Source organism: Trachemys scripta, chromosome 14, assembly GCF_013100865.1.
Source record: "Trachemys scripta elegans isolate TJP31775 chromosome 14, CAS_Tse_1.0, whole genome shotgun sequence".
Classification (NCBI taxonomy): Eukaryota; Metazoa; Chordata; order Testudines; family Emydidae; genus Trachemys; species Trachemys scripta.
In genome coordinates, this window is record NC_048311.1 from 12655084 (window position 1) to 12681000 (window position 25917).

The 25917-nt window shown below is 47.2% G+C and overlaps 1 protein-coding gene across 4 annotated transcripts in view; it reads left to right on the forward strand.

The window, feature by feature from the left end:
- The window catches only part of NTN1 (netrin 1), a 267394-nt gene that overhangs the window by 189879 nt on the left and 51598 nt on the right, over window positions 1-25917 (forward strand). For all 4 annotated transcript variants that reach the window (XM_034789679.1, XM_034789681.1, XM_034789680.1 and 1 more), the window contains one exon: window positions 10080-10154. In XM_034789679.1, the coding sequence (XP_034645570.1) occupies window positions 10080-10154 (75 nt within the window). The remainder of the gene's footprint in view (window positions 1-10079; window positions 10155-25917) is intronic.

Here is a 25917-nt window from a genome sequence, read left to right on the forward strand (position 1 = left end):
GGGGAGCTTGGGAGAATGCATGTAAATCTATGAGAAACTGACAAACAAGGCTGGTATCACTGATGAAGAGGAGGCAGTAAGGAGACATGATAAGAGACAATTAGGCCAATTAGGGATGAGCAGGGATGAGGACAAGAAGTTTGAACTTGGTTCAAATGAAAAAAAAGTATTACAAAAGGTTTCAGAGTAGCAGCCGTGTTAGTCTGTATCTGCAAAAAGAAGAACAGGAGTATTTGTGGCACCTTAGAGACTAACAAATTTATTAGAGCATAAGCTTTCGTGGACTACAGCCCACTTATGCATCCGAAGAAGTGGGCTGTAGTCCACGAAAGCTTATGCTCTAATAAATTTGTTAGTCTCTAAGGTGCCACAAGTACAATAGAGGTGGGTTCTGAATCCCCTAAATAAACAGGGTAGGAGCCATTCTGGTGCATAACGAGTTGAAATGGGGCCTTTTACTTGATACAGCCTTCCTCTCATTCATTCTTCTAGTCACATCTACAATACAGCAGCATTGGCGCATACAGGCTGCATATGGGGGGAGAAGGTGAAGGAGGGGAATGGAGAGGAGGGGGAAGTGAAGCCCGTTTTTTCCTGAAGTCTTGTCTTTTTAACCGAGAGCCCCAAACCAACACCCCAGATCCAAAACCCTTTGGGGGTGTCTGAGATACAAAGCAGGACCCAGATCTGAATTTCTCAGGCCAACCCGATTTTTGTAACGGGATGAAGTGCCGGAGTTGGGCGTGTTTGAAATCCAAACACTCTGTATTCCTGCTCTGCTCTATGACAGCCTGCCTTCATACCCTTCAAGGCGCAAAACAAGAAACTCGAACACTTTGAAGAATGCTTACTACTGGGGAGGTGGGGACAAGGCCGGGGACCAGATTCACCTCACACCAACAGACAGCCTGTACGCACTAATACTAGAACTACTGCAGCCTTCTCAGGCAGGGGAGGCTTTCTGAGTTGTACCAGGTGAAAGATGGCAATCCATGGTGCATCTGAACCTTGTGACTGTGCAGCAGGAGTCGGGAGGAGGTGAGTTTCAGTCACTGATGTGCTGAGGCCAAATGTTCAGATCTGGGTGCTTAACGTTAAACACCTAAATCCGTCTTTCAACAGTTACATCAGTATTTAGGTTAGGCACACAAATCTCAAAATGGTTTTAAATGTCTCTAACTCTTTATATCTGAATGGCATTTGGTTTCCACTACTGCAGTGTGGTTTTAGTAGAGTTGTGAAGATCATCTTTAAATCACAAGTGAAGTAAGTTTCCTGGTTGCAGCTTAGCCTGGGCATGATGGGAAGTCCCTGCCTTGCACTGTTCCAACTAGAGCTGGGCAGAAATTTTTTGGTAAATATTAAATTTGGAGAAAAAAATGCATTTGGAGGAGCACTGAAACAATTAGTGAATTTGGATTGAATTTGACAACAGTTTGGCCTGAAAACAATGTCAAAAAAAAGTTCTGAAAAGTCAAAATATTTCATTTTGACCATTTCAAAACATTTTATTTCCATTTTTTAGTTCCAAACAACATTTTTCTTAGAAATGTGGTTCATTTAGAAAACAAACAAAAAGAGGGGGGGGGGGGGGGAATCACCCAAAAATTAACCAAAACAAAATAAAAAACCAAAAGAACTTGTTTTGGGTTAACCTACATGAAATTTTTTTCAGGTTTTTTTTTTTGATTCAGCAAAAAAAATTCCAAAAATACAGTTTCAGTTTGAATCAATCTGTGATTTTTTTTGGATTTTTCAGGTTAGTTCCTGAACCAAAAATGCCATTATTCATTCAGTTTTCTCCCAGATCAGGAAGGAGGTGCACTGGTAGAGCTGAGTGTGGCTGGTTGTCCAGCACCTGACACTGCACCATGCCTCACTCCCTAAAAAGATGGAGGGGAAACATTGTTTTCTAAAATAAAGTGACTTTTTTCAGGAGAAAAAAAATTAATAAAACAAACAAGGTGTTTAGCCGTGAAAGCCCTTCACATGGCCAGAGAATTAGCTAGATCAAAGGGACTGGCAGTGCCATAAAGCCTGTAAATGCATTGCTGACATATTTTACTAAGCTGAGATGGACACAAAACAGCCTCCTGCCACCTGCTCTAAGACCTTGGATCGCTCTCAAAACAAGTAGTACCAATTGCATCTTTCCAAACTCCCTCTTGCTCAGTTTACCACTGAGACTCAGTAACTGCCTTCCCAGTTCATGTTTTCTCATGGAAAACCATCCAGTCACTCCCATGATATATGGTAAGATTTTTTTTCATGATGTTTCCCCTCTCTTTGATATTGGCAGGTCTACAGTCCATCAAAAAGGAAAGCATGGGCTGGTGGGAGGAACATATACCTGAGAATCTTGAGGTTTGGGTTTTAGTCCTGCCTCAGATTTCCTGTATTTTCAATTTCCTAATTTGGATGCCTAAAGTAGGCACTTAATGTCCTTTGTTTGCCACCCAAGTGCTGATCTACTCCCTTAAATCAGAATTTAGGTGCTTAAAATGGGTATTTAGGGTCAAGAATATGGATTTAGGTGTCCACGTTTGAAAACTGGCTCTTTAAACCTCTCTGTGCCCTGATTTCCCCATCTGTGGGGAACAGGGATGATACAATGAAGGGAGTTTGTATGGCTTGGTTAGTTCAAGTTTGTAATGCACTTGAGCCCTCAGACGGAAGGTGCTGGACTAGTGACAAGTGCTGAGTTATACTGTAGTTTCTCCTTGTTAAATACATTTGACTCCAGGAGAGTGCATGGGTAACCTTGTGAGTCAGCGGGTCCCAGATGCAATTTGTGCTGGCTGGGTTTAGTGGGAGAGCACGCTATGTTCTCAAGCAAGAGATCATGTCTGTCAGGCAGGAAGAGACAGGAGAACTCAGCTTTCTCGCCGGAGAAGCAAGGCTCAAAACAAAGGAGTTGTTTGGGGTGGAAAGTCTCCACCCACTCCAGGAAGTCACCTGACCCATTAGCATTATGGCCGCCAAAACATGACCGAACAGGGACATGGTGGCAGCTGTAATGGTTAAGAAATAGCTAGGATTGATTCTATCCTCCAGCCTATCCCTGAGAGGCAGAGCAGAGGGCAAAACCTCCAGCCCAGAAATGCTCCCCATGGGACCGGGACAAATGGCAACTTCACTCTTCCCCATTGCCCTTACAGCTCAGTTCCTACACTACACTACAGGTTCCCCTCCCTTTCGCAGCAGGCCCTGTGTCGTCCTGGTCACTATCACTCCGTCTGTAGACAGCGGGTGAGTAGAATGTCTAAGGTGAAAATTATTCACCTATTTGCTAGGAAGCTCCCGCTCTCGATGCTTCAGCCACGTCCTTTGGTCTCTGGGATCCTTCATCTAGAGGGGGATTACCCCATGGTTGGTCCTCATTAACCCAAGAGGTGTGCAAGAGAGCACCCGCATCTCTCATGGAAGCCAGTGGGAGCTGTAGATACTCAGCACCTTTCACAATCAGACCAGGCCCACTCAGCCTAGTAGGCAATGGGCGTATGGCGAGGAAGAACACAGGGAGAAATAACTGAGGCAGGGAGAATCCTACATCCCTTTAATGGCCTGTATGTGTTGCAGCAGTGCTCAGTGTATTCCAGTTGTCAGCAAGTCGCGTCTCCTCCCCATTTCCGACCCCCGCACCCAGCAACCCTTGGAGCTTGGCTCGGCGATCAGCTTTCAGCAAGGGAGCAGCAGCACAGTAAATCTTTCCACCGGAGTCTAAGCTGTTGAAATTATGTTTGATGGACTCGAGCGGAATCTTTTTTTAATCATTAGGCAACGTTAGTGTAATAGACTACAGCGCTCTCTGTGTGCATTTGGCTTGGCTAAGAGGCGACCTTTTTAATATTAAGTATGCAGCACAGCTCATTCGCAAGCACAAAATCTGAGCTGTGTTTCAGAGATTTAATTCGTCATCCGAAACAGTCTCCAATGGGTTTTCTAGCAGTTTGAGAAAGGAGAGAGCTCAGAAGGTGAAAGACAGAGAGAGAGCCAGGGGACCCGATCCACCGGTGATGTAAATCAGTACTGAAACCAATGGAGCTCTGCGGATTCACACCCGCTGGGATGTGACCCATTGACTTCACTGGAGCTACGTTGATTTACATGAGTTGGGATCCGGCCTTCCTGATTTCATTAGAGCTATGCTGATTTATACCAGCTGGGGAATTGGCCCATTGACTTCAATTTAAACCAGCTGAGGCACTGGCCCAGAAAGTAGAGATGTGAGGAGGGAGGAAAAAGGAAGAGAGGGCAGAGTAGGAAGGTCTGATCCAGCTCTCCCTTACTTCAGTGGAATTACTCTTCATTGACAGTGGTGAAAGCCAGGGTGTGCCAGGCCCAGAACATAGAACTAGATAGTTAATTAAGAACTAAAGTGGTTCCACCTGGTGCATGAGGCTCACAGTATCTTCATATCCACAGCTGCTGAAGCACAGAGGATGTTTTCACATCACAGCTACCAGCAATCCTTGCTGGGCACCGTTATGCTGTTTCCTGTCATGTTAAGAATCACCAGCCCTGATGCTACTCCCTGCCCTAAAAGCAAGACTGAGCCCATGGTGCTCGAATGTGCTGATTGCTGACTCAATGCAATATCCGTTTAAGAAGTACATACTGGCAGGCCAAGGTCTGGAGAGTCAGTCGAGTTTGGATACTTCTCTGAATCTTATCCCAGGCTCCTGGGTTTGGAAACCTCACAAGGGCAGGTTTCTTGGAGTTCGTAATCTCAGCCCAACTGGAAATACTATGAGAACAGCCTGGTGGTTGGGAAGTGCTGAGAATTTAAGCCACAAGAAAAGGTTGCTGAACTTCTCTGAAGCTCCTGAAGAGATGTGGGCTCATTTCCATGCATGGTTCCAGACAAACTCCAGGGTGATTCTTGGTCTGGGATTAATCCCACTTTCTCTAGCAGCAGTACTTCTGGACCTGATGCTAAAACAGGGCAAGCTATAGGAGATGGACAGAAAGCCTTCCTGTATTGACATGCTCAGAACGGCTCCCACTGGCTCAACCAGTGACGAATCTCCTGTTTGGTTCTAGTAGAGGTGGTGCTTGTGGACCACACTGGACCTGGCTGGAGTTTTTGCACTCCCGAAGTAAGCTTTGACACAGATCAGGGACTCTGTCTACTGGTCATGTCCCCCCACCAGCTAGCAGACACAAGGCAGCCTCTGCCATCTGGGGTAGATTAGGCTGGGCGACCATTAGCCATTCATCCAAGAGGGCATTTTTGCTCTAGCTTATAACTAACATTACATCCCTGCTGCTCCTTTCATTCATTTCATTTGGTACAAGTATCAGGATGTGGTAACTTGCTCCCTGTGTTGTCCTGCAGTTAGGGCAGCAGATTGATAGACAGAACTCCGGGGTTTTAGTTTCTTCTGCTACTAACTTGCTGTATGGCCTTGGATAAATCATCTTTCTGTGCATCATTTTCTCTTCTGTGAAATGGGTATTACAAAGCCTAATTAGTGAGTATTTATAAAGCTTAGAGATCTTTGAATGACATGTGCTATAGGAGGGCAAAGCATTGGTAATAATCATCATCGTAGTGCATTAGTATCCAGAAAATGTCCTGCCTATTGTTCCTGACTAGAATCCCATTAGCTGCATATTCAATTAATCCGATTGCTTGTCTCAGATCTGCATGTTGCTTAGCCAGATGCGCTTGGTCAGAACCCTGTCTGTTCTGGTTAGGTCAGGGCCTTAGGACTTGTTCTCCTTGCAGACTCTTCCACACAAGTTTTCTTTCAGTGTTCATCATCTGGAATCTTTCACAGGTCCTCAGCATTGTCAACATTAAAATAACCCATCCTGGACGTGGCCTGTGCCCTCGAAGGATGGTTTGGTGTTGTCTGGCCCATTGCAAACATTGGCCTGCCATTTAGTGTCGCTGCAAAAAGAGGAGAGTGCATCTCCTGTGGTCTGAACAAAGGGAATTCAGGGTCATCAGCAGTTCCTCCTGTGGCTGCAAAGTTCAATCCAGGACTTAGGGTAGCCCTTCATGGTGACATTAGTCAGCACAGTCTGAGAGCCAGAGAGAACCACGGAATCTGTCTGTGACTGCAGCCTCCATAAAGAATCTCCTTGATATGAATTGCAACCAAGTTCTGGCCCTTCTCTACCCCTGCAGAGGGTATGACACGCAGACAGGTTTAAGGATTACAGAGGAAACCTCTGAGGACGGGCAGTTGAATGATTGTCAGAATGCAAGCCCTAGAGGGTTAGTGAAAGAAAGGGCTAGATATTATAAAAGATTCCAGCTAAAACTTTGTGCCAATGCTTTTATGGGATATCCACTCTCTGTTCCAGTGTGTTTCAAGTCTTGCTTAGAGAGACAAGGTGGGTGAGGTAATATCTTTTATTGGACAAACTTCAAGTCTTGCTTGACATTCAGGGTCACATTAGAAGAAGAAAACAAAGAGCCGTAATGATTTCTATAATCCGTTGGCCCTCGGCTATTCTTTTCCATTTAAAAGGTTCTTGGCAGGTTGGGAGCATGGTAGGGAATCTCAGCAGGGCGTCTGGCATGGAAAACCGTGTTGTTTCAAATGATAGGTTTTGCTTCTGGCCCCGACTTTGATTAGATCATATTTAGAGAGAACAAAGCAATTTATCATCATTTGCACTCTTCTGAGGGATGGGAATAAAGTTGATAGCAGTCAAGAGACTAGTGTCTGGAGAACAATAAGAGTGAATGGAGATGGGCTGATGAGGCCGTGTGTGTATTTGGTTAGGATTAGTCTGGGAGCTAGGGCTTGGGTTGGAGGTGGAATCAGAGTTAGATTTTGAGATCTTGCAAGATTTTAGCCCTAACTGCTGGAAGTCTGGAAGATTAGCCATTATGGAATTTCTATCATCTTGGTCTCTTAGCAAGACTGTGGCCACATCCTAGCCAGAACCAGAAAATAATCTGCTTCTGAGTTTAAACGTGACCTGGCACCAAAACAATTGGCCGGGTCTGGGATCAGGGGCTTTGAATTCTCCCAGATTTTAAAGCACCGAGGACCCTAACTCCCATCAAGTTAAGCATCTAAACATTTTGAAAATCCCACTAAGTGCCTATCTTCATCTTTAGAGGCCTAAATACCTTTGAAAACCTGACTCCTGGTCCCTTGGTGTTGGGCAACTGCACTTCTCCAGGCTGTACCTTGTATATTTAGCAATACAGGAGGTGCATTCCAACTGGTTCTACCTAACACAGGACCGGATTTTGATACTCTTGCTCCTGTTGAGTAGTAACTTGCTCCACTGAAATCCGTGGCACTACTCCTGGAGTAGGATACATACATTGAGGAGTATGGGTGGCACTATTGATGCTTTCTACTTAGGCATGCCTGGTATGTCCCAGCAGAAGTCAGTTGGCTAATGCAGAGGTCTGTATTTTCATCACGCATTGGAGTGTTGACTTCCCACCAGAGTCAGCACAGGTTCAATAGAACAAACTTCCCCAGCAATTCTGGAGAGTAACTCCCGTTTCAAATAGCTATTGCAGCTACAAAGGCCCTAGTATTCACCTACGAAAGCTCATGCTCCTATACATCTGTGAGTCTATAAGGTGCCACAGGACTCCTTGCTGCTTCTAGTGGGCTTAGAAACCTCTCATTCTTTCTGCACCTCTCCAAGGTTAGGAGAGTGGTGGGTAAGGGTGTTCCTAGTTCCCAGTTACTTCCCCACGCTGTGCCTCTGTTACCCCTCTACCCTTGGTCTATTTAGATTGTGAGGTCTTCCAGGCAAGGGTCATTTCTCCCTATGGGTTTGGACAAGACCTACCACAATGGGGCCCTGGTCTCAGCTGGAGCCTCCAGACACTACAGTAATGCAAATAATAAGAGCAGTGTAACAGGGTGGCTTGTGTGTGGGCTGGAGAGCCTGGAGCTCAGGCAGCCCTGATGGCAAGAGGAGCCCCACCTGAGAGGAATCTAGTGATTCCAATATAAAAGGCAGCAGGATGCTGCAAAGAGGGGCATGGCTGGGAAAGTAGCTGAGCTTGCCAGAGGAGTACAGGTGGCTTGGCTGTAAACAGGATGCTTGGGAAACAGGATGTTGTGTGGAGCTGGGGCTGGTGGATGGAGCAGCTATGAGGAGCAAGTTATGCTGCTGCAGAGTCCTAGCCAGACCACGCTGGAGTTACAGGAGGGAAGGTGAGCTGCAAAGCTGTGTGTTTGTTCTGGACATTTGACAAAGTTTGTTGCCAGCCTGAGGAGTGCCGGTGAAGAGCAAATTAGGGGATTTGACCTTACAAGGTCACTAGAGACTGAGTGAGTTAAAGGGGCCTGTATGAAGGGGAAATAGAGGTGGAATGGCCACAAAGTTGTAAGCGGCAATAGTGCTACAAGCAACTTCAGAAGATCAGGTCCAACGCTGGAGGAGATACAGGCGGACACTGCACGGTTCTGTTTAGAACATTCCAGCCAAAGGCTTATCTCCAGCAGCAAATTGCATCAGGTCAGAACATAAGCTTGGGGAGGTGTGTCAGAAAGTCACCTGCAACTTCCCATCAGCTGGATCTGGGCAAACCCTGCTGGGACCAGTGGCAGATGACTCATCTGCTTGTGCCCTGGCAGCCTTGCCCTTCACTGACACTGCTTCCCTTTCCTGCTTTCCTCCTCCCCGGCCCTTAGTCACAGACTGGTGCCTCTCAGTGGCATTTGCATTTTTTTAAGGATTACCAAAAACTGCTTAAAAATGGGAGAGAGGTAAGAAAGATGTTACAGAAGGGGTATTTTGTATGGATATCTGCCCCGATTCAGCCTGGCCTCCTGCCTGAGTCAAACTCTCACTCCCTTTACATCCCCCCCTCCCATCGGGCCCATTTGCAGCAGAGCAGCCGTGTGCACCAGAACCTCTAAGGCCAATGGTGGAAGCACCAACATCCAAGTCATTTAAAATTGTTACAGTGCCAAGGTGCAGTGCAGCCATGGCAACATGGCCATCGCATGGTTGCATGTGACGTTACTTTGTCGCCACCTTGTGCCAATATATTTGCACATCACAGTGCAGTGTCATGGCGACAGGGGATGGATCACTTGATGATTACCTGTTCTGTTCATGCCCTCTGGGGCACCTGGCATTGGCCACTGTCGGAAGACAGGATACTGAGCTAGATGGACCTTTGGTCTGACCCAGTCTGGCCATTTTTATGTTCTTATGGTAATGCAGGTTACTGCTGTTACATCATCACGTTGCAGCACGGCTGCATCATGACGTGTTGTCTGCTCCAGCCACGTGGCCAGACTTAGAACCGCCCTGTCAAAACTGGGATGGCTCTGCCAAAATCCAAGCAGGGAGGAGCCTCCGATGTATCAGGAATAAGTCAGTATCCAGTGGGCTGAAATGCCTGGAATTGCTCCAGCCCAGCAAACACAGTCACTATGTTGCCAGCGCTGCCAGAGCAACAGTCCCGGCTCCATCACATTAGTGGCAGTGGAACACAGGCTGGTGTTCGGAGGAGTAAAATCATCATGTCACAGCAGTAGGGCCCATTAGAAATGAAATGTTCCTACTGGGGTATTTTATTTGCACACTCCAGTAGAGTGGACACCAAAAGGCTTTGCTAATGCTTCATGGGCTGCTAATTTCCTCTCTGACCTCTTTTGTTGGAGTGTGACCCCAGCCAGAATCTCTCTGCAATGAATGCCAAAGCCTGCCACAGGCCTGGGTTAGGGGTTACAATGAGGCCTCTGTGGGCTTTAATCAGGCTCCAGTTTGCAGTTTAAGAACAGGGGGAATTTGTGTGGCTCTGAAAAGAGCTGGGTGGCACAATAAGGGAGGCCCCGGGCTCTCCCATGAAGGCAGAGGCAGCCCGGTGAAGACAGCTAAAGGGATTCGTCAGGCGGGGAGGAGGGAGGATGGCTTCCTTTGTAAAAGGCTTTCTTTAGAAAGGAAGGTTTTGCTAAATGCCCCTGCTAGACGACCCAATCGGGGCCTGGCAGATGGATATCACAGGCATGCGGCTTATTCATGGCAGCCTGCAGCTTTTCTCGCTTCCCCCTCCCCCAGCCTTTTATGCATTTTTAAGGCTAATTTGTTTTGTTAATCTTTTCTTGCCCTCCCGCTTTCTCTCCCCCCTACAGATTGTGACTCATACTGCAAGGCGTCCAAGGGGAAACTGAAGATTAACATGAAGAAATACTGCAAGAAAGACTATGGTGAGTTGTGCGTTCTTGGCCTTCCCAGCGTTTTTAAAATGAGGGGGATTTTAAAAAAACATCTCTTTCCTAAAATGCAATTGGCCTCATTCATATTAGATGAGACTGCAAGGGATGAGCTCTAGCAGGTCTGAACCCAGGACCTGTTCTGCCCAGCATAGTCACAGTTTGTTCAAGAGACACGCGTGTATGTGGAAGGGACCACGTGCATTTCCAGGTGCACCTCGGAAGAACTCGTACATATGGAAGAAGCAGAGTGGTCAGGATTCCCGTACAGCTTCATCTCTGCTCGAATGCAATCTCTGTTCATTCCTGCCCCATGCTCTGAGTGTGTTGTAACCTGTATTTTAGGCATTATTTTTCTATGGTTTAGAGATGAAATCAGACTCCCTAAACAAGGCTCTAAATCGCAGTGATGCATGTGTGTGCAATGACACTTCTAAAACATGCAGTGATGATTTAAAAGTATGTGCAATGAATGGTGAACACAATTCCCCCAGGGTCCTTGCCCAGCCCCAACACTGCATTCTCTGTTACCTAGTGTCCTCTGGGGCCACGCCCACGCCTCAGCCCAAGTGATGCATACTCTGTGACAGCAGTGACTTTTTAAAATTGTTTTAGGCTTTGGAAGACTAGTGGCCAATGCTGCTTTGTCATTTGAGTGCATATACCCTTCCCCATCCAGCTACACCAGGCACAGCTCTCCCCATAGCATGGAAGGCTCATGGTTTGGTCTCCATGCTACAGGTTATCATTAGCACTTAGCAATTTTCAGAGTGTCTGAAACAAGGAGTAGGGGAAGAGAAATGTCTGCACACAGTGACCGGTCTGCTGTGTCTTAGCAAGAGAATACTGTGTGTTTTATACAGTAGGATTTTAATGATTGTTCAAGTGAGGATGGCATCCAATTCATTGGGACACCTCCCAAACGTCAGACTGTGCACAATCAAAAGCTCTCCCATCTCACTTGTCTGGAAAGTTACAGTTTTCCAAATGAGATGGGAACATCTAATCAAAAGACCAGCTTCAAAGGTTAAGATCATCCATGTTTTTCCACTTCCAGAGCCCTAACTTCCTACGCTCTGGCACTTACCAGGCAGAGTAGCTGGATAATTTGGCAAGAGGGGTGGTGGTGTGTCACATCACATGACTTAGCAGTACAGAGACCCCTGAAGTCAATGCTGAAGTGCCAGTTAATACCAGCAGAGAGCCTGTCCTCTAAGGGTTAGCTATTGGTTACACACTTCGGTTTTTTGTTTTGATTTAACGTAGATAAAATAAACCAAATGAGCTCCTAAGCTAAACTATCTGCCCCTAAGATGTAGGGGGACAAGCTTTATTGGACCAACTTCTGTTGGTGAGAAAGACAAACTTTCCAGCTGCACAGAGCTCTTCTTCGGGTCTGGAAAAGGTACTAAGATAGTCACAGCTAAATACCAGATGGTACCGATACACTTATGCAAAATGGTCTGATTCATTTGTAACACTAGTTTTGCCAGTGACTTCTGTGGAGTTACTCCTGATTCATACCAGTGTATGTGAGAGAAGTATCATAGATTTTAAGGACAGAAGAGACTCTTAGATCATGTAGTCTATAAACACAGACCATAGAATTTTACTTCTGTATTGAGTCAAACATCAATCCTTTGTGTTTCTTATATCCTTTAATATGTTGATGCTTAGATCCTTGGTCATGAAGATATCTTTACAAAAAGAAGTTTGTAATGGAGCTGTGATTTAATTACATCATCAATATCTTTGACAAGTTCTCGGGCCAGTGTCAGCTGCAATTCAAAGTGTTGAGTCTCATCTATAGAGCCCAGTGGGCCTCATTCTGATCCTAGATACTCTGGTAGCATTTCACTGAGGGGTCTCCAAAGAAGTCAACAGACTGACTGTGGGCTTAGCTGAAGTTAAATGAGGTTAGAATCTGTCTTGGCTTTTGGGGAGATCAACCCTGCTTCCCAAGTGTTGCCATTGCAGTTGAGATTAGCTGGGGGTATTCTAGGTATTAGGAACCAGATTGATGGAAAATTCCTGTGCAATCTGTTAAGGATGGAATCAACAGCGCTCTGTAGAAATGTAACTAAAGTTTGTAGCAATGACTTCAAACATGCCTACAGGGACTGAGACCATTTCTATTACATAAAATGTAATAGAAAATTAGATCCCTAATGTGGAATTCTATAGGTGACTTTAAAAAACAACAACTTTTTTTTAAGTCACCTATAGAATTCCACATTAGGGATCTAATTTTCTATTACATTTTATAGGATAGTCCAAAAATCCTACAGAAAAGTGATCATTTTCTGTTTAATCCCATGGGGCTTTCCCATGAGGGTGGGGGGACTGGAGGCAGCAGGCTGTGTGCAGTCGAGGACTCTGGACTCCTGAATTCACTTCCTTCACTAGGATGAGGCCCTGAGCCTACTTCTATTGAGGTCAATGGGAACCTTCCCGTTGACTGTAATGGATACTGGATTGGGCCCTGGCAGAGCCTGGGCCACCTTCTCCCTTACATGGAAGCTCCTTTACCTCACCCTGGCAGTGTAAAGAAGACTTAAAGTGGGTGTGAATTACAGTTGTATCCACTTTAAAGCCCCTTGATGCTGCCAGAGTGAGGTGAAGAGGCCTTTGTGTAAATGATCAGCTTCCTGTGTATATTGATCTTCAGAGTCCATCTCTAAGCACTGGCTGTTGCCTATATGCAGTGGGGGAGTGAACTGGTGTATAATACACTATGTCAGGGGTCGGCAACATTTGGCACGCGGTTCGCCAGGGTAAGCACCCTGGCGGGCCGGGCCAGTTTATTTACCTGCTGACGCGGCAGGTTCGGCCGATCGCGGCCCCCACTGGCCGCGGTTCGCCGTCCCGGGCCAATGGGGGCGGTGGAAAGCTGCGGCCAGCACATCCCGCGCCGCTTCTCGCTGCCCCCATTGGCCCGGGACGGCAAACCGCAGCCAGTGGGGGCCGCGATCGGCCGAACTTGCCGCGTCAGCAGGTAAGTAAACTGGCCCGGCCCGCCAGGTGCTGACCCTGGCGAGCCGCATGCCAAACGTTGCCAACCCCTGCACTATGTAAAGGGGTTCAGATCCACAGCTGGTGAAACTCAGCACATTGCAGGGTTGCTGTGTCAATCCAGGGCCAGTTTTTAATGGGATGCCCGACATTTTTAGTCAGGCATGCAGTTCTACACTGGCATGCAAAATGGCATCCTCCATGCAGCATGACCTCGTCCATATGGTGCGTACGAGCCCACCCTGTGTGAAGCCTGCCATGTAGGTCTAGAACGTGGCGTCCTCCAGGTGTGTTTGGGGGCCAGATGGAATTGTCCCATGGCCACAGCTGGTTCAAGGGCACACACGCATGCATTGCATACACTGCTCCAGTGATCTCAACAGTGCTGCATCCACATAGGAGCCGGTCTAGGGTATTTATTAAGGCCTTTTGTTTGTAATAGTTGCCTGTTAGGTTCAGTATTGTACATGCTCCTAGAGATGTACCGGGCATATTTTAAAATCAGTTCTTTAAACTAATGAATAATGAAATAATTACAAGATACTGTTTGGCCATGTTTTATTTCTGTGGGTGTCTTGATTTCATCCCCACCATTCCTATTCACAAGTAGCACATTATATCCCCATCCCATTGTCTCCCTTGCTGGGGGCTAAGATATTGTCATCCAAGCCCTGTACCCTACCCGTGTCATGTTTGGGGTTGATCAGCATACTTGTGCATGTCGATTTCAAACTGTTGCTGTGTCAATCCAGGGCCAGTTTTTAATGTGATGCCTGGAGTAAGCCCAGATGAGCTCAGCTGAATGCTGGAGGCCTCTGGAAAAAAAATAAAAAGGCATCCTCTCTGTATCAAAGTTTCCAGCAGCAGTGGTAATGGCACCTCCTCCTCCTCGTTCCGAACGTGTAGTCACACCAGCCGCACGGCACATCCTGGAAGTGTTTGCAAACGCAGAACTAATTTCCATTTAACACTCCTTCACAACATCTTTTTCATACAAGGGAATTCCTGGCAGTGGCAGAAATTGCTGTGTTCCGAGATGCTCTGCTTTGGCTTTGTATTCTGATAGCTTCGCGTCAACTCACGCGATCAAGCGCGCACAGAGGGGCAGTAAGAAGAGGGCCCTGTTCTTGTACATATACCCGCCTCCTCTTCCACCCCCTAGCTCCCACCCACCCTCCCTGTGAAATAAAATTCCATCGTGCATTTACAGAATTAAACCCTGAATAATTTATAATCTTTGTTTTCTAACATGGTGGGGAGAGGGGGCAAACTTTGAAACAGCAGCAATCAGGACTTTCCCAGCCAGTCCCACTGCGCAGGGTTTGAATGCAAAAATCTGCCTGTTTATTCTTGCTTTATACCACATGGCAAATGTGTTCTGAAGTTTAAATGCAAGACCATCCCCATTCTGCAACAATGAACAGGCAGGGCTGGAATGCATTCACTACAGAATATTAAAAAGGACCCTGCCAAATTCTGCTCCCGCTGATACACGAGCCACCAGGGGTTTGAAATCCTATTTTAAAATCAGCCACAAATGTCTTTCCTTAGCGTTACTTACAAGTAGCGCCCTCAATTATTAGAAGGAAATAATTTTGAAAATCACAAGCACTTTTTATCTTTGAAGCTGGGTGTTGACTTTTTGCATTTCACAAGTTAGTTTCAACATCATTTCCAGTCAGTTACAGATCCTGGTTCTCACGCACTAGCAGTCTCGCAATGTAGGAATTTTACAGCATGGCAACAGTTAGGGTTGTTTCACCCCCCAAAATTCTTGTTTTTATTGATTTAAAAAAAAATCTCTATTAGGTTTTGTGAAACATTTTTTAAAAGAAGAACTAAAGTTTTGGGCTTCAACAATCTCATGCTATTGCTTTAAGATGCTGTCCTGTCAGATACTACAGTTGTGAATACAGTATAAAAACCTGTATAGAACAGTACAAAAATCTATACTTGCAATGAAGCACTCTAGAGGGATGCATAGGCAGAAAGAGGGGCTATGGAAGTTGCAATATTTTGTTTATGTTTGTTCCATCCAGTGGCAACATTTGTTTAAAAAAAAAACCAAAAAAACAGAACAAAAACTTTCCAAGGAAGTTTGTGTAGGGGGTTGGGTTCCGATCCTGAGACGTGCTGAGACCCTGCTGGGAAGTGGAGCGTCCCTGCACCTCCACTCAGGCCCCCCAGGATCATACCTGTAATGCAGTTCATACTATTCTCCCATGCCCAAACAGGCCTACGGTCAGTAGATCATCTTAGCTGGAGCTAAAGAACATTTGGGACTCTACTTTTTCAAGCAGTGATGTTTGAGTGAACGTACCAAACGGTATCAAGTCAAATGAAGGAACATCCAAGGGCATCAAAAATGTGTACTCCTTGGCTATGCACAGGGAGAAAAGGGTGGGGGCAAGGGAGCCCAGCCACATAGGCTAGCCGGCACTCATGCTGGTGGGGCCTTGTAAGCATGCATTAGGTGAGGGCAGCCCAGCTTCCGAAACATTCCAGGAGGGAATAAAGGATTGAAAAGGCGCCCGGAGTGATAATAAAGACTTTTTGACTGACACCCCAGCGGGAAGCCAATTAGGAAGCAGTTTGCCTCAACTTTACGGAATGATAGCAGCTCTGAATGTCCTAAAAAGCCCCAATTAGGTTGAACATGGTTACTTCTCCTGTGAGCTAAAGCGGGGAGCTATCATCTGGATAGCTCTGCTCAATAGGGCTTTTTATCTTCCTTTTTAATTCAGTGACTCAAAGCGGATCTTTTTATTTATTTATTTTTATCTATTTGTGCTTTTTTTTAAATAGGCTGTTTCCTGCAAAGTATATTCTGTACAAATATTTTGAGCTAAGCCATGGAAGAGGGATGCAACTTCAATTTAAACCTCAATGAGACTTGGGGTAGAACAAAATTCTTTTTACTTTACTACTAAGTGGAATTAGTTAATGACTTTGCTAAATCCCCGTTACACAGAAAACAAGACCGAGCTGGTAAACTGGGAGGTTGTTAAACTTTCTGAGCTCAGGGCTTTGCAAGCAATGCACTGGGAAGCCTTGGGTTTGTGGGGATATCTAGGTTTGGGGGTGAAGTTGGTGAGGAGACACCCCCCATCTTCCTGGCCCAGTGAAGAAGTGCATGGCAGAGGTTACTTCTCAGCTGCTTTGCACCTTGTGTGGTCATTCATAGTTGTGCAAAGAGGGTGTGGGACACTCGCACTATGGTGTGAATGAGCGGAGGATTCTGACAGGATAGCATTTTACTCCCATTTCCACAGGGGTCAATGACATGCAGCGTGCAAGGCAAAGGAGAATTAGACCCCTGGTTTCCATTCTAATGGAGGTGCAGCCTTCTCTGCAGGCCAGCCCCTGGAGTCAAATGTACTTGGTTTGCTGCAGCTCCATTTGTCTCCTGTTTATTCACAGTGGCTTAGGCCAGGTCTACACTAGCAAAGATTGCCAGTTTAGTTCTACCTCTATAGCTACACCAGCAAACGCTCCTAGTGCAGGTGTGGGTATACTGGCAAAAAAGTTATTTTGCCAGTAATGCTGATACCAGGACAGCAAGCAGATTAAGCTATACCAGCAAAAGCCCTTTTAGGCTTGTATAACTGCATCTCCACTAGAGCTTTTGCCAGGATAGTAATGTAGAAAAAAAAATCATCCCCCCTAACCAACATTGCTATACTAGTAAAAGCATAGGCCTGGACTTAGACCAAATACTCTGGTCCAACTGAGATGTGCTCAGCACTAGAATGTGAAGCAATCCCCCATCAGATTCAAGTACTGAGCCATTCTTTAAGCCACCCTTTGTGCCTACCCCATTCAGAGCTGTCCGACCACCAGGCTGCTACCCAGGCAAATTAGATCAGCCTCAGAGTTGCTCTACTTTACTCAAGCTATTTGTGGTCTTAGAGGGCCAATCCCAAATCCAGGGATCACAGAGGTGTTGAGATTCCCCAGCCTGGCCCCAAGTGCTGGGTAGCGGGGAGAGCATTGGAGCTGCTATGCTAGCCTTACACCATGGAGGGGTCCGTAATGCAAGAGGAATCCTTCCTTGGCCAGTTAAGCTGGCTTTAAAGCTGTTTTGCCCTACGAGAGACACACAAAGCAACCACAACTGGCCAGGGAATTTGGCCCAGGGAAGTTTCTGTTCATGTGACTCCAGGGTGAGCATTGGTGCCTGACTCCAAGCCCATGGAGATCTCAGCAGCAGTTCTGTGGCCACCGGTGAGAATTTCGAGCTACATTTGTCCAGGATGCTGCTGGCTGCATCAGCATCACTAGAGAATCTGCCCTTCCACCAGCACAACTGGGTACTTGGATCAGGTACCTGGCATCAGTATTTGAGTGATGGGTGCTCAGCACCTCTGAAAAGCCAGCCACTTATTTAGATCCCTGCCTTTCAAGCCTTGGTTTTCCTGTTGGTAGGTGTCTTTTACCTGTGGTGCCTAACCAGTGATGAACAGGAACTATGTTAATCATTCAAAAACCAGTAGGAGAACACTTCAGTCTCCCTGGTCACTCAATAACAGACCGAAAAGTGACAATTCTTCAATGTTAAACAGTGCCCCCAGGTCCAAGGGGCTGGGCCCAAGCAGCTGGAGCTGTTGGAGCATTCACTGACAACACTAAGTGGGTGAGAGGCCTCAATTAATAGAGAATTAAAGGAGGATAATATAACTAATGCCAGTCAAGACAGGTTTATGGAAAATATATCCTGTCAACTTGATATCTATTTCTGAAGTTTGGCTGCTAATGGTAATAGTGTGGATGTAATATACATAGACTTCTGTAAGGTGTTTGACTTGGTAGCACATGATAGTCTGATTAAAAAAACTAGAAAGATATGAAATTAACATGGTACACATGAAAAGCTCGCTAACCAATATGTCTCAGAATGTAATTGTAAACTGTGTTTCTAGTGGAGTCCCACAGGAATCGGTTCTTGGCCCTAAGCTAATTAACATTTTTATCAATGCTGTGGAAGAAAACATAAAATCATTACTGATAAAGTCTGTAGATGACACAGATTGGGAGAGCAGTAAGTGATGAAGAGGACACATCAGTGATACAGAACAATCTGGATTGTTTAGTAAACTAGCTACAAGGAAACACTATGCATTTTACTATAGCTAAATGTAAATATATACATCTAGGAAGAAAGAATGTAGGCCCTACTTAGAGGATGGGAAGCAGTGACTCTGAAAAAGATTTGGGGGTTGTGGTGGATCAGCAGCTGAACATGAGCTCCTAGTGTAATGCTGTGGCCAAAAGAGCTAATGCAATCCGTGAATGCATAAACAGGGAAACCTTGAGTGGGATTACAGAGATTATTTTTTTACTTCTGTGTTTGGCACTGGTGTGACTGTGTCTGGAATATTGTGTCTAGTTCTGCCATCCATAATTCAAGCGGGGTGTTGATAAATTGGAGAGGGTTCAGAGAAGATCCACAAGAATGATTGATTAACGGCTTAGAAAACCTGCCTTATCGTGACAGAGCTCCATCTATTTAGTTTAACAAAAAGAAGGTTAAGGTGATTTGAATACAGCCTCTAAGTACCTACATGGGGAACAACTATTTAACAGTGGACTCTTCAATCCAACAGTGGGCAGAGAAAGATCTAACATGAGCCAATGGCTGGAAGTTGAAGCCAGACGAATTCAGGCTAGAAATAAGGCGTAAATTTTTAACAGGGAGAGTCGTTAACCACTGGAACAATTTACCCAGGGCTGTGGTGGATTCTCCCTCACTGACAATTTTTAAATCTAGACTGAATGTTTGTCTAAAAGCTCTGCTCCGGGAATTGTTTTGAGGCAGGTCTCTGGCCTGCGTCGTACAGGAGGTCAGACTAGATCATCACAATGGTCCTTTCTGGCCTTGGGATCCATGAATCTGTGAAGGAGCAGTGAAGGGAGCAAAATAACGCAAAGGGAGGTAGGGCCTATGAAAGTCAGTGGGAGTCTCATTACTGGTGTCGGTGGGCAATGGATAAGGATCCCACTCCTCAAAGGTATTTAGGTGTCTCACTCCCAGGGCTGGCTCTGGCTTTTTTGCCGCCCAAGGCAAAAAAGCCGCCGGCCAAACCCCCCGGCGGCCGGGGGGAGAGTGCCGGGGGGTGGAGGGCGGCCGGAGCCCTGGGAGGAGGGTGGCGAGCCCCGGCCGGGGCTCCGCTCTCCCCCCGGTGGCTAGAGCGCAGGGGGCAGGGCGGCGAGAGGGTGGCGAGCCCCCGCCAGGGTTCGCCGCTCTCCCCCTGGCGGCCGGGGGGAGGGCGCCGGGGGGGAGGGCGGCCAGAGCGCCAGGGGGAGGCCGTGGCCCCGCTCTCCCCGGGGGCCGGAGCACCGCGCCGCCCCCCTCCAGGTGCCGCCCCAAGCACAAGCTTGGTGGGCTGGTGCCTGGAGCCGGCCCTGCTCACTCCTATTGAAAATGGGAATTCGGTACCTAATACCGTTGAGGATCTGGGCCAAGGCCACTAGAGATTTGAGCAAGAAATATCACCACGAGATTCAGTTTGGAACCCAGCTGCTAATACATGTTGGGAGAAATAGCACGACACATACCTAGTGTGTGAGAAGGAGCAACCTAGAGGGAAACAAGAGTGAGAGTGCCTCAAGCTGAAAATGGATGACACATTAGGCATGAATATGCAATGTGATGCAGCTGCCAAAAGAAAAAGGGCTAGTCTAGTTTTGGGGTTGCAGATGGAGAGGCACACATCATCACAAAGCCCCAGGTAACCCCCAGGCCCTTCTCTCTGCAGCTCTGGAATATTAGCCTGCTTCTTTTCTTACCATGGGCTTTAGTGGAGTTACTCCAGTTTTATACTGCTGGGAGGGAGAAGAGAATTGGGCCAATTGTGATCATTTCTGGGCAACTATTTACTAAAAGAGATAGGCAAGTTGGAGGGAGTTCAGAGAAGAGAAACCCAAAGTGGTTATAGCTTCATGTGGCCAAGCTGAAGAAGTTAAACCTGCATAGCCTGAAGCACAGTAACAATCCGCAGGTTATTAGAAGGGTCTGAAGTCCAAAGAGGCAGAGGAATAATTAATGAAGTACGGAGACTTTTAGACTGAATATAAACTTCCCATGGAATAAGTTTCCTAAGGGATCCCCCTATTGCCTGGCCCACTTAGCACAGAACTGGACAGGCCAGTCTGGCGCTGGCAGGGAGCTGGACGGGATTAAATAGCCCATTTCCATCCCTCGAGTCTCTGGCTGTTCCACTCTCTGAGGAGGGAAGGATTCTGTCATTTCCAGCTCAGCTTCGGAATCTCCATTACAATCTCTTTGGCAGTCCCAGACGCTCTCTCCTCACCTGAAGGCTCTGGCACCAGGCCCAGTGAAGCCAAATCCTGAGCAGCCATGAAGGAGAAAGCAAAACCACAGGCTGCGTTTGTAGGGATTCCCGGCTCCATTCCCTAGCACAATAGGATTTGGGCTAATTGGTGGCTTTGGAGGGGCTGAGGACAGGCCTGGGTCAGCATAGAAAGTGACTGGGTATTGACCTCTAGAGAAGGTAGCACCTCCAGGTCAAAACTGAGGTCATTAGGAGGCCAGGGAAGGAAAGATTAACTGCCCCGCGGTATGTTTGTGCTGCGCCACACCTGGCCTGTGAATAAACAGAAGGTTTCAATTTCCAGAGCTGTTAATCTCTTAATTCTTACAGACATGTGCATTATACATTCTCCCCCTCTCCCCTCCCCCTCCTCGCTCTCTTACCCCCTCTCCCTTCCTCTCCAAATGCAAAAATAAATCTACCCACAGGAACCCTGGGCATTGAGACTTCTTGTTCACAGTCCTTCTGACTTCGCTCGGGAGGGTTCCCTTTGCCCCAGCATGGGCCCAATCCTGTACAACTGAAGCCAGAGGGAGCAGGTTTGTAGCCTCATCATGGGGACCCCAATGTGAACAGTGTCACCAAACTAGGAGTGAGCCCTTCCTCCTGCCTCTCCAGAGGGACCTGATCCTGTCCACTCCCAATGACATCTCGGGGGCTGCTCTGCACCTGACGCTATCCAGCCTTGCATGCGAGTTCCCTTCGGCTTTGAACAGATTCGCTTGCCCACGAACAAGCAGCAACCACAAGCCCCTGCTTAAAGCAAGATCCAAAGCTGTCCTCCCTGTGCCCCATGCAGCAAACTCCTTGAGAGCAGAGCGTTCAGCCCCTTTCTGAGTGTAGCAGGAAATGACCCCCCAACACCCACATCCCTTTAGCACACCCAGGGGAGTGAAGGGAATTAGTGGGATGGGGGGGCGGCCTTCCAAAGTCGCTTGACTGCCGTTGCACAGTGTGCTGCCCGGCAGCTGGCCCATCCCCGCTCCCTTGACTCACCAGTCCCTTCCCAATCAACATTTGGAAGAGGGGCTGGGGGGGGTGGGGGGAGATGGTGGGATCCTATTCGAAAAGGTGAGATCATCTTCTCACTCTGCCCTTTCTTGGAAAAATCCTTCCTTCACTGAGATTTCAGTTAGTCACCCCTTTGTTGAAAGGCATCTTGGCAGCGGCACATGGAAAAATCAAAATATGTTTTGAAAAGGCAACTTTTTAAAAGTATTCCACATAGAAACCTAAACCGATCCATTCTGAGGTGGCCCCTAGGGACAGACTGTGAGAGTGAGGGGATAACCCATACCTCTGCTTTTTATAAAGCCTCTCTCCAGAAGAGAGACCTCCTGTCCGTATTAGTGTGGAGAAACCATATTTCTGAATGCAGGGGGAAAGTCCATGGAGCGGGAGTGAATTGCTGTGAAATCCCCAGCATAACTGTGTCCATATGCTCTGGAATGCTGTGTGGCAAAGGAAAATTCTGGGGGAGAGGAACACTGAGGTAACCTGCTCTTCCAGGGCTGTAATAAAACTGGCGCAAGAATGAATTAGACCGTGCGAAAAGGAAAGGGCCTGGATGGGTCACACCCTCTCAAACAGCAAGAGATTAAACCTCATAAATCTCTGATATTAAACTGGTATGACACGGGTGAACCTAACCAATAAAACAATGCTGCAGTGTGAATGCCGTCTTCCAATACTGGTATGAATGCTGCTGGAGAGGCAGGATGGAACCAGAACCATCTGACTGGATTGCCCTTAAATGTGAAGAGTTTAGATGAGCTAGGAACAGGATCAGAGCCATTACTGGGATTTGTTTCTGCTGCTATTGCCATCTGTGGCAAAACAGCCATTGACTTCAATGGCAGCAGAATTTTCACTCCCCAACCTGGTTAGTGAAAACTGAACAGATGCACATAAGGGGCTGGACTAAAGTTGTCTAGATTTAGGTCCAAATCCTGGCTTTGTGATTGGCTTCCTATGTGACCTTGGGCAAGTCACATGATCTCTGTGGCTCAGTTCCTGGGCTATCAAACAAGGATGATGTTACATCCCTACAGCACAGGGGTGCAATAAGGGTAAATACATTAGTGTTTGTGGAGTGCCCAGCTACCACAGGGATGGTGGGGTGGTGCCCATAGACAGGCTTATTAGTGAATAAACTGGTACCTGTGTCACTTATAAAAACAGGTCAAACCCTCATGAACTTAGGGTGCTTGGGTGACATGGAACCTGACCCTAAGCCACCACTGGGTTTAGGTTAGGGCTTGCAAAAGCAAAACCCATCTGAGATTCTCCAGGATGCAACCCAGCCACCCTTTAGCCTTCGCCAGCATCTTCCATCTGAGGCGCTCAGAGTGTTTTACAAATGTTGGCTGATTAAGCATCGCAGTAATCCTGTGCAATCAGTGTATTTTCCTTAATAAGTTATCATTCACAATAAAATGAGCTGCTAGACACCCCAGCTTGCATGGTGGCATTTTCCATCAAGTACCTGCCATTTGGGGTTCTTTGGAGACTCCTTCCACAAGATACCAAGACCTTCTCTGCAATAAATTCACACACACACCACCCAGCAGTAAGTTGAGCCTGCCTGATTAATGATAATGTTAAAAATAATAGGTAAAGATGAACATTGAAGCTAGAACATTTTAGGAAATGTTACCCTTTTACAGTATTGCCAACTGTCATGCTATTTGATGCCTTTCTTAAAGCCCTAGCTTCTGGAGTCCTGTGATTATGTCAGAAGCTCCATTTTTTGGGGGGGGGGTTGTTTTAAAAAAAGTAAATTTCTAAGTATCATAGCTGAGGAGAAAAGCTTAAAAGCAGGGACCCTAAAAACTCAGGAACCAGAAGGCAAATAAAAAGAACCCCAAATTGGTTATATTTGAAAATTTCCTGATTTTTTTTTAAGGCAACCTCATGATTTTCAGGACCTGACTCAAGCGTTTTGAACTCTGGGGGTTGACAGTGCTGCTTTCATTTGGTCTTTTATGATGATGGCCTCCAACATTTTTTTAAAATCTATTTCTTTTAATTGACATATCAGGTCCTCACATCCTCCTCATTGTCACATGAGGCTGTCACCTGCGCTACGGTGGGAGGGGCTATCAGTTGTTGCCCTGTTTAAAGATCACAGCAGTGTATTGCCATCTGGTGGCTGTCTCAGGGTATGTCCAAAGTAAATTTAGTGGGTTTCAAGTCAGCTCCCAGTGACGAGGTGTCCATGCCACCACAACTTCAGAGGGACCTAGGGCAGAATGGCCCATAACAACTGAGCATCTTCCCATCTCTGGGATAGTACCTCACCATCCTGGCTGAGGCATGTCAGTGCTTTAGTGCAGGGGTGTGTGGCTAGCCCTGCAGCCACCTGTGCTGTACCTGTCCTGTGTTTAAGCAGAGCATTTCGTTCTCTGGGACTGTATCTCTGAGAGCTTTAACCACAACAAAAGGCCTGGCAACAGGTGGAAGTTGCATTGGTTTCACTTACATCGGGATTTAAGTGAAATCAGTGCAAACCAGTGTGTGGATGGACACACTTGTATCAGTTCAGAACTGGTTAATTGCAGGGGCAAGCCAACCAGCTATAAACCAGGTTTCCATCAAGTTAACAGCGTCCACGCACAAAGCTGCACTGGTTTAATTGAATTAGTTTCACACCACATCTTCAGTTAAATCCAGGCAACTGTGTGTGTAGACCAGGCCTTGGAGACAAACAAAGTCTTTACTCTGGTTTGACTCATTCCTGAGTCAAACCGACATCTCATTGAGGCCAATGTGTCTTTTGCCTGAGGGAGGAGTGTGTAAATGGAGCAAATGGTCTAACGCAGAGGTTCTCAAACCAGGGGTCGTGACCCCCCAGGGGGTCGCGAGGTTATTACCTGGGGGTCGCAAGCTGTGAGCCTTCACCCCCAAACTCTGCTTCGCCTCCAACATGTATAATAGTGTTAAATATAAAAAACAGGGTTTTTTTTAAATGTAAACTGTGGGGGTCACACTCAGAGGCTTGCTATGTGAAAGGGGTCACCAGTGCAAAAGTTTGAGACCCATTGGTCTAAGGAAAGAAACCCCATTGCTGATCCAAGTGAGGCACTGTCCTGTGGAATTAACCACACCCGCACATTTCACTGGCTTGAGATAGCAGTGGGCCTGCCCGGGTACCCGCGCCACTGGCTGGGAGCCTGGAAAGCAACAGACAGTTTTGCAAATGCAGGGCTAGGGGAGAGGTTAAGAAGAAGGTGGCTAGCTGATTTTTCAAAGCCCAAAGCAAACAAGCAGGTGAAGGCAGCCAGAGGGATGCCTGCTCTGCTCTCCTCTCGGCCGCTGGAGCTGTGCGCTCCCAAGGTATTCTATTCAAGAACTGGACAGGAGCCATTCCGTGCTGAAAACCGGTGTCATCAGCCCAGGCTGCAGCCAGAGCTCTGTGAAAGCTGTGACTCATTTGATTTTGTTCTCCCCTCAGGGGGTACATTGCTGGAACTTAGCAGCATCACATGGCTGCTTACGGGGCACCCGCTGGTTGCTTCAACAGCTCGCCTCAATTACGAATCACAGCAATTTCGCCCATCATGTATTTCTTATGCCAGGGCTCAGACTAATCCACTTTGCCTCTGATCATCGGGTGGGCTTTGTGGCTTGCCGTGTGAGCACCACTGTGAATGCAATGGGGGTGATGCCTTGCAGCGGGAAGTTCCCCTCTTCCCCGCTGGGAGAGGTTACCAGCCCTGTTAACCAGCTGGCTTGTCAAAGCTTCCTTTGGCTAAATGCTGATTTAATCTCCCTGCTGGTTGGCTGGGCCTCCGAGCAACGATGGGAGGAGGAACGGGCTGCGAGTGTGCATGTCTCTCTTCTGAGCATTGCTGCGCTGCCCTGGCCGTGTGCTTCACCAAGCCAGTTCCCAGTGGGGCCAGGCAGGGGGAAAGAGGGAGACAGTTAAGTTGTTAATTAACCCCAAAAGGCTCTGATGAGCTCATACTCCACAAGGATGCCCAGCAGTGGCTTGCACTGAGATCGGAAGCATGACAAGGCCGTGCCCTAGGCCTTGGTTTTCCAGCTGTGTCAGGGGGAACGATTCAGGAGCCAGTGGAGTAAACACCTTCCCTGCCACCATTAATCGCCCTGTGGAACAGGAGCATGGCCTGTCTGCTGACACCAGAGTGCTGGGCTCATGGGCCACCGCAGCGGGATCAGCATTGCAGAGAGGTCACAGTGCCTGGCAATGACATTTATCACTGGCTTCTCTGCCCTCTGGGAGGTTCCAAGTGACTGGAAAACACTGGAGCTGCCCCAGAGGCCACGTTGCAGTCGCACCCCTCTATCTCCCCACCCCGCAGCGATGCACACAGCTGACTTTCCTCTTGTTGGGTTCAGAGTTTGATGTTAGGCTATTTTCAGACAAGACCTGCAGGCCTAGCCAATGGAGC